At 34.8% G+C, this 9,868-nt stretch overlaps 1 protein-coding gene across 1 annotated transcript; it reads right to left on the reverse strand.

The window, feature by feature from the left end:
* Nucleotides 1-3,280: 3,280 nt before the first annotated feature.
* Nucleotides 3,281-6,091, reverse strand: Twi (twist). Its single transcript, XM_076380741.1, has 2 exons — nucleotides 5,143-6,091; nucleotides 3,281-3,417 (listed from the first exon to the last, which is right to left on the reverse strand). Exons 1-2 carry the CDS (start codon nucleotides 6,089-6,091, stop codon nucleotides 3,281-3,283), a joined length of 1,086 nt encoding a protein of 361 aa, XP_076236856.1.
* Between the last annotated feature and the right edge of the window lie 3,777 nt (nucleotides 6,092-9,868).

Consider the following 9,868-nt stretch of genomic DNA (forward strand, 5'->3'; position numbering starts at 1 on the left):
AGGCCACACGGAAGGCACTCGAATGTTAATAATTAGATAGATTTACTATGACACAAAAAGTGGAAAAATAAAGAGAATTTCAGAGTCTCATCGCTAGTATCTAATCTCAAGTTTCCTAATTTTATTTATCGAATATTAATATAAAAACTTATTTATCGAATCGATATTTATATTAACAAAGTATCAAAGACTGTAATACTTTTTTCATTTGTTTTATAAAGAAATATTTTAGTCAAGGTCGCTTGAGAATATTTGTTTTATAAATTTCAGCTCCTAAACAACGTTTTTCACAGTTTCGCCTTTCGTTACGTATTACTACTTAAAAATTAAGAAAATACTATTTACAATATCTTTGGTTCCCGCAGCATCTCTTTTATAACGTGGTCTTCACCTTCCATCAAATATGTATGTTTTTTGTCAACAATAAAAAACATAACTCTTATAACAATTACACTTACAATTAAATAGATTTTTTTATAATACAAGGCACAGGTTTTTCTCTAAGGATTTTAATGATTACATATGCATTTCATAATTTAAGTATAAGTATAATTGCTCAGCTAAATTTTCTTTTATGAATATATGCTATTCAAAGTGACTAGCACTTCAGAAATTGTTATTTGAGAAAAGAAAATTGCATTTGAAATTAAATACTATGCAATCTTTCACTTATTCTTCGCGCCATATTGAGAATACATTCCTACAGGAGCATGTAAATTCCGTTTCTAATAATTATTATCAACATTAATAACTTGAACAAATAATGTGGGAATTAAACGTATGGTATTCAAAAGAAGAGCAAGAAAAGAACTGTCACGTTTTCTACAGGCCAAATTTCTCTTTCAGTTAACTAAGAAGGAAATATATCTTTAATGGTAGGGGATATGCCTTCAAACCCTTGTAAATTCTTAGAACACTTTGAATTAAAAAATCTTCAAATGTTAGAAGAATACTGCAAGTCTATTCAATCAATCTCAATTTTGTAGTTAATAATATTAGAATAGGCTTTAAGTTATTGCCAGGTGCTTTCAATAATTTCAAAAATGTTTAACGCATATCAAACGTTTGCAAATGGTTTTTATTAAATATCTCCAAGTACCTTCAAACTTTCTCAAACAATTTTGAGCTCTCGCTTATCAAACAAAAAATACTCTTAAAATCGCTGAATTAAATACAAAGGAGACTTTATGTATCTGAATCTTTCTACAAGCAATAATCAACAAAAGACAGTCGTTAAGGGAAATCTTTTGGTTAGTGAAGCCGCGGACACTACAATTTTGATGGTAGTTCGTTTTGAGGGCAAACCAACTGTTCGCCGAAAATTCAGCGTGCAAATAAAGATGCTGGCGGATTTAACGTACCATAGCTTCATTAACGCCCAACTTTTCCTTCCACTGGTTTAAAATAACCACTGTTTTTTGAAACCAGTCGAAGTTTTCGATTCAAAGAGCAGTTACTTTGTCCTTCATTCATATTGTCAAAAATGTGAATCCTACAAAGATTCCCTTCTTTAAAGAAGAAAATCACCGTTGCATATATCTGGCGCCAAAGTTCTCGTTAAAGTCCTCTTCCTTTTGTTTTGTTTGAGTTTCATCGACTCGTCCTACGGTTCAAGACTTACAGTTTGTTTCCACTAGCGTCGGGACGCTGTCTCACGCTCGTCTTCGGTCGTAAAAAGGCTTGTAAAATTGTAGCAATGGTGCTACTGTCTGCCGCCATAGAGAGAGGAAAGAAAAATCTATTGTAGGACACTGGCAATAATGTTACATGACTTCTATGTTTTTTGAAATATAGTTTTGTATCAATATAAGGTCATGACTAAGAATCGGAAGCTTATAAAGTATAATAAACTCATTTCAACTTCGTATATGTACTAACAACTTGAATTTATCTTCTTAGAATTTGGTAAAATGTAAAAAATGGCTTCAGAAAATTGTAACATCGAGTTTGTATCGAAATACGATTGTACTAAAAAATACAATATTTTTTGTTATAAGATCACAATACGTATGTATAGAGGATATTTCTTTGAAATCTGCTAAGATGCTAAAAATTCATTTTTGTCTTATGTAAGTTGGAGAAAGTAGAAGAGTTTCGTTTGAAGATATTTGAGAAATATTTGTGAATTGCGGTTCAGTGGACACTTTCTTAGAGTTGTGGAAGTAAATAGGTAGAGTCAGTGATTAGGTGCACAGCACGCGACTAAGTTGGCGATTTTCTCCACGGTCGGGACCATAAATTTACCCTAACGGATCCACCAGGGACATTTCGAGAGGCATGAAGGAATCGTTTTGGAAATCCCAAATCGACCATTCAACAACTTCATTGTAGGTGGAGAGCTACTTTTGCGTATTTATAGGAAAGTATTTCAAAGGAGTATCTCAAAGATGTCTAAAATTATTTAATATATGGAATAGTAAGTCCGATTTGCCTTAGATTGGTACATTACTTCCGCCATAGTAGGGACATTTGTGAAATCTTGATTCTTCGATTGAAGGTACTTGGTTGTAAAGCAATGCTTCATAAGTTGGAATATACAAATTATAGAAAAGGCTAAGTTTATGTTATTTACATTTAAACTATCAATATGAAATCCCTTGAAATTGTGAAAGCATTAAGTGTATTTTATATGCTTAGTTTCAAACGTGCTTGTTTGTTAGGCTTGAAACTAACCAAGCTTCTGAAGTGAAGTTTCATAACTGTCAAACCGACAATTAAGAAAAGCCGAGATGAAAACACCTTGACATTTCTCAATGACAAATTAAAACTTCTCAATATATCAGAAAGTACGAACTGAAAAGGACACAATTGAATTTTAGTGTATCAAAATGAAATGCATGTTTTCCTATTCTCATAGAAGTGTGACTGCCTTCTTATGCACCCCAACTTCTTTCCCTCTACTTAATTAAACAAATATATTTGGTCTGAGCATTCTTTGAAATTGTAACCTCCGAAGAGAAAGACCTTCAGTCTTCCACTTTGGCATCAGCAGAAATTGCTGTCTTAATCTAATCAGAATATCCAAAGAAAATGGAAATCACTGCCACGGAAAAACTCGCGCATGAGCGAGTCGACCGATTCCCAAGCGCGTTCGATCGTTTTAGAGAGCATTTTACTTCCGTTTCATGAGACGATCGACGTTGAAACGTGGACAAGCGATTTCGATATTTTCGAGCCAGCGAAAATAGGAAATCGACTTGGTACACGCATCCATTGTAATAATTATCACTTTGGAAGTAACTTGACGCTTTTTGTCAACGAACCTTGGAGATAACAGGTTTCAGAGGTTAGAGTTCCAGTCGTCCTCCATCCTCCAAACACTGAAGGCGTAGGAAAGTTTCTCGTGAGCCATATAACTGCAGGATGACGATGTGATTTCTCTTGCTGCCAGTACTGCACTCCTTGTAACTCTGTCACCTAGGAAAGAAAAGAAAGATTGTAATTAATGCTTTAAATATACTTTATTTAAATATTTGAATCGATGGACTGATAGAGGCAGTAGTTCTTCAGGTTTTCAGCATCGGTGATTATCACCTTTTAGTTTAGGGATCTATGTAAGTATATACTCCGATACAGGAGTCCGAGGATTCATTTTCTTTAGTACACAAGTTTACTTTAGTTTATCTAGTTTTAAATATCAGTTTAAGCTTATACATGTTTTAATACAGAAGTTTTGCTTTGTTTTAAGGAATAATTCAATTTTCAATGTATCTACAACAATATTGAAAAAGTATTTATCACGTGATCTATTTATTATTTTTAAATCATTTATTAGTCAAATTTTTCTAAACTGTTCAGTAAAAAGATTAAGCTAAAGAATTGTGAAAAAATGAAAATCATGTTTAAGTTACATTCATTGGTTTACCAATGAAGGTAAACAAAATTTTATGTAACTCATTGTTAATAAATCGAATTAGGAAGAAAGCCTAAAACATTAGTATGTTTCCAACGTACTAAAGAGTGATCCATTTGTATCACACTCGAAATTATTATATCTTGTATATTAGCAAGTGAAGGAAAATGAATCCTATTGTTTTAATAAAAATTTATCAAATTAAAGTGGTACCTTCATAATTCAAATTATGTCAATCTATCACTATCATAAAATTTATTTTGTTAGTAACATTATATACTAAGGATTTCAAATTACCTGAACCTAACAGAAATACAGAATTGTAAACTATTTCTTAAAATTCCATAGTCTACCACTTGCTTCAAAACCCTATCAAAAAATCTAGTACGACATTAAAGCTAAAACAGAGTGCCAGCTAACAAGAGTCCCGAAAAGTAGTATCTTGAAATTCTGAAGATAAAACGAGCTAAGTCGCTACTGCTGGAGCTGCTCTTAAATACTTTTTCCAAACAGAAAGATCTTTTTTTCTCTCAAGAGCCCCTAGGCTGATTCACGGCATCCCCTGTTTGTCTGCAAAGTTTGTAAACGTTCTTGAGTCGACGACAAATGGTCGAGTGGTAGGAAAAATGTTTGTTCGAAAGGGTAGCAGAACCATTCCTACAAAACTAATGTGGCTACTGGGTATGGTTTTTGGCTTTTGAGATGGAGAATTCTTTTCGAGAGGTCTACTTGATTGCATCTTACCATAAACAAATGCAGTTTCGATCACGTGTTACTTGGATAGAGGAAGATACCGTCGGATGCGTGAAACCTCTGAGCTTGAAACATAGAAGGTCTCTTAAAATTCAAATCTTGAAACGAAATCAAGACTTTACATTGAAATTTTATGATCTCAGCTAAGCTTACTATTAGCGAATAATTACGTTCACAATGACGATGTAAAAATTTAATCTACAAGAGTCCCATTCTTAAAAGATTTGGAATGTAATGACCTCTCGCTATTTGTTACTAATCGAATAAGAATATAACTAAAATAGTCGATTCTTGAACAGCGAAAATTGCTATTAGATAATTTATAACGAGTTTTGAGGTACCTGCGACTTTAATCATTCAAATTATCGAATGAAATAGTTTTCAATTTATTCATAATATTTTAATTAGTTATATTTACGCAGATCCCGTTCTTTCTTTATCAGTATAAAAGAGGAAGGAAGAAAATATTCTATATGTAGTATAACTGTAAAAGAATATGTCTAGAAAGACTAGCTATTGTAATAACAAAAACTTACCAACATCCTCGACGCCGTCGGTGTTCTCAATATTGCAGTGCAGCACTTGGAACAGGAAGTCAATGTATCTGGTAGCTAGCTTCAGGGTCTGGATTTTGCTGAGTTTGTCGCTGGGCAGGGTCGGGATGATCTTCCTGAGTGCTGCGAACGCCTCGTTCAGGCTTTGTGTCCTCTGTCTTTCCCTGACGTTCGCCATCACTCTCTGATTCTGAATCTCCTCGAAGGTCGCGCCGCTCTTCTTTCTCACTTTCGTCTTCGTCGACGTGGCGTTGTTCTCCAGTTCAGACTCATTCTCAATACTGCTCGACTTCCTCTTTCTCTTGGAGCTGCTCCTCGATTCCTCCAGCTGGTAATTTTTGGTTGAGGAGGATGGCTCCGTCATTTGGCTGAGCTCTACCTGTTTGAACCTTTGCTGCTCAACTTCTGGTTTGTAGTCTAACACCTCTGGTTTGTATTCCACGGCTTCTATGTGATGGTAGCCCTGTTGAGGCTGTCTAGGTGCCATGTCTTCGCCCCCAGAGGAGTACATTTGTGGAGAGGGTGTCAGGTACAAGCTCTGCTCATGATCTCTGCTGTGATCGGACAGGAAACCTGGAGAGTTGTCGTGCATACGCCTGTCGTAGTCCGTTTGGAGCTCTCTGAGAATCTTCCCGTTGGGATGCTCCTGATACCTCTTTTCTTCGTCTTGATTGTCGTACATCATGTAGCTAGGCTGCTGATAGAGCACCTGGTGGTGATGATGCGTATGGTAGCCAGGCAGATCTCTGTGTTCAGGTGGACTGCTGAGGTCCATCAGGTGGCTGGGTGGGGAAAATCGCTCATAGTGATCTGGAGAGTTGCTTGCCGAACTGCCAGCGCTGTGAGGAATCCCCGAGCTGTCGCTGTTGTCCAGGATGTAGAGGCCCTGCATTCTTTGCGTTTGGAGGCTTATCGGCTGCGTGGCCTGCATGTTGGTTCAGAACATGAAGATCGTGTCGAGTGCTAGAGGAACTGTCACTTCTTTCGCTCTTGACCCTGATGTCTTCAAGCTCTCAACACTGCCATCACACACTTGCACTTTGCTATCTGTAGACACTCTGCAGGTTTGAAAGAAAGTGAGGGCAAACTTGACTATTTTAGGAGTCTACTAGGATATCTTTGGTTTTTGTGACACTACTAAAAATCGACAAGAAAAACGTGGAACGATTTTCGAGCAGGTTTTCACCGAGGACACGTCTTTGCCCGAAGGTCCTAACTCGTCTGAACGGATAGGGCCAACGTCGGCTTCTTCACGTCAAGAAAGAACCCCGCCTACGTGCATGGTGCTGCACCCCTCTCCCCTTCGCATTCCCCACCCTTGATCTTTCTGTCCCCCCTTCTATGCAGCCCCTCCACGAAACGGTTTCTTTTATCCATCGACTCTGTCAGTGAGTCCCCACCCACGAGAGTTTTCGAAAGAAAGGAAAGGACGGTTACCCCCTCTACAGGAGGAGAGGGGATCCAGAGAAGAATCTTGATCAGGGAGAGGACTACGTGGACCACAAAGTTGTACATATTTATGATGCTCAAGGAGATAATGTATCGAAGAAGGAGGGAGAAGGTTGAAAGGTGGGAGTGAAAATAAGAAAATTGAGAAATTTTATAGGGTAGGCATTTCAAATTGCAAGCTAAAAATTAAACTATACGATAAACTTAAAATTAAAAATGAAGGAATTGTTTAGGATGGACAATGTTTTGTATTATTATAATGTAGAAATTTTCGGAGTTTCATATTACTCTTTATCCGATTTTTGATTTATATTAAAAAGATTTTCTGAAATTGCATTCAAAATAAAGAAGAATGTAAAATGGGCAACGGTTGCTCTAATAATCAAGATCGAGGAGAGTAGGTGTCAGGCGGAATAGGGATCTGTGCATTCGAGAGAGACGAAACATACATGGCAATAGGAGGGAGAGAAAGGGGAGGAATGAAGAAGAAAGATGGTAGTCTTGAGGGACGACCCATGTTGAATATTTATATCGTGAAGAGCCAGTGGGAACAAGGCGAGGGATCGCGAAGAACGAACTCTGATCTGCGAAACTTCACCATGGAATGGCGCGAAAATGTGTCTGTCTCCAGCTTCGCTTACAAGCTCATCCTTTTAAGTTATAGTAACCATTATTTAGCAATTTTATCAAAAGTTTACGTGTAGAAATATTTAAATAATTCTGAAATTTCTTTTTCACTCATTTTCGTCAGAGTATGCTAAAAATTGGTCCAAATTACATTAATAATAATTACAAATTGTTTTAGATGTTTTTTCAACGAAAATTAAGCCACTGTACCTAATAACATTTGAAAACTCTATATTTCAACGATTATTTTTCTAAAATGCACTAAATTTTACTTATAATTTTTTTCTTACAATTTCAATTAAAGTTTAATCTTTTGCCATCGAAATATCGCAATTTCGTAACCAGATTATTCAAATATCTTGCAGATATATTACTTTGAGAACTCTAAAAACCTCTAAAATCTACAAATTCCTAAAAACTCTAAAAAATGTTCAAAATAGATGTTTCGAGGGATATCTTCGCGAATCGTCAGCAACAGAGGTGTAAATGGACGTGCGAAAGGAGGCTAAACATCAACGCCAATTTAAAATAGCCTCGTTGGAAGTGTTCACTGGATTGAAAATTAATGCACGCGGTGCGCAGCGATTCAAAATTGCTGGTACAAGAATCGTGCTCTGGCGTAGTCTGGATGTGATGAATGACTAGGCTGGATTGCCGAGACGTGTTTGTTGTGACGGATGAAAGCTCTTTTGAAGGTACCTATAAATTCCGCGTTTTCAAGCTTTCACAAGTTCCACGGGATTTCCTCCCGCTTCTCGCTTCGTGATTTACCATTTCGTCGTTCGACGTCGCGCCACGCCTGCGAGAAATTTAGTTGCACAGGGGTGGCGCTCCAGAAGATTACTAAATTCGTCTCTAACGAGTGAAACTGTGCCACATAACAGAGGAAGAAGAATTTTTCCCGAGGATGCTTTCATTCTTCCATGCATCCGAGAATGCAACATCCTCTTTATAAAATTGTAGAGGTGAAAATGATACCTTTGCTAACATATTACACAGATAGTCATTGTAAAAATATTATGGCAATTACATTGATGGTTTGATAAAAGGTATCAAAGTTTTGCAAGTAGATAGCTACATGCTTGTCAATATATAACGTTGATGCTAAATCTGATTCGAAAAAAAATCTATATCGATCCACCGTGACTGCGCAGTGAGTAAAAAGTAAAGGAGGATTCTTTCCAAAACTGAAAATATGCTAACTGAAATATGTTATAAACTAAATGGTAATATTATTTATAAATTCTAGACATAATTTTTAAATAACGAAGTCCTCAAATTTCGCCCACTTTTTTAATCATTACTATTTACATATATATAACTAATAAATTCTTTCATTGCGTCAAAAAATATTTCTTAAGGCACCACTGTGTGATTACTGATATTTATAGGTACTAACTGACTAAAACTTTTAAAGTACACAATTTTAAAAAATACAATCTAATTAATGATTTAGAAATATAATTATTATATAATCCAATTAGTGATTAACTTATAAATCATCAGTTGATGATGTAACTACCATTCTTGATTGTTTGATATAATTAGAATCTTTTTAATATAAAATTTTCCTTTCTTTAAGTTTCTAACTTAATTAATGAACTTTATATCTTTAAATCATGTATCATCAGTAATAAAATAAAAGTGAAAAGTATCTATAAGTGAAAATAGGAGATGAAGAATAAGATAATTTTTCAAAATATAATTACAAATTCCGGATTAAAGACTTGCGGTTACAAATTATAGCTATTTTTTAAGATAAAATAATAAATATAGTTCTTTGAATGTACTAAATTAATTTCTTTATAACAAATATTTTCAGTTCATTATGTGTCTCCCACTATTAATGTGTACAGTATACAGCGTACAAAAGTATTCACATTTTGAGATAACGTCGATTGCTTTTTTACAACTACGCACATGCGGATTCGAACAAAATCAAATGTTATTTATGAATGTACGATTTTCCTAATTTAATCGTACGCCTGGAACAATAATTAAATTTAAATTTATAAGTATTTTGTTATTGGGAAAGTGATTTATAATTTTTTAGTTCCGATGGGCATAATATACGATTCTTATAAGAATAATTGATCTAAAATAAATAAAACAGCAGAAGAAATAACAAATTACATTTTTGTATCTATACTCATTATTGATTTAGAAAAAACGATTGTTATGAAAAAATGAGTTAGGTTTTTGAAACAATTTTTCAGTTCTTTAGTTTCTATCCTCGCAAATTTCAATAATTTCTTTATGTGATACGGACACAGTGTGTCCTTTTTGCAATAAAATCAAATAAGTTATATGGAAATCAAGAAATTAATTATCATGAATTATCTCATTAATGAGCATCAAAATAATTTACACAAAGATGATTTTATTGTTCAAGTAAACTAACACAATTATTTTTATATAATTTTATCTATATAGTGCTCAGATCTGAACGAAGCTTACTCTTATTCTAAAAATATACATTGTGATTGATTTCCATATGCACTTGTAAGTAAATTTAAACTTGGTTTTATCATTGGAAAAGAAAATGTAAGATGTAATATCATCTATTGCCTACTGTGCCTCAGAATGGGTTTCTCGAAATGTAGAAACGTCAAAACTCTTCGAAACCTAAGAA

This window comes from Calliopsis andreniformis, chromosome 6 (genome assembly GCF_051401765.1).
Source record: "Calliopsis andreniformis isolate RMS-2024a chromosome 6, iyCalAndr_principal, whole genome shotgun sequence".
In the NCBI taxonomy this organism is placed as follows: Eukaryota; Metazoa; Arthropoda; class Insecta; order Hymenoptera; family Andrenidae; genus Calliopsis; species Calliopsis andreniformis.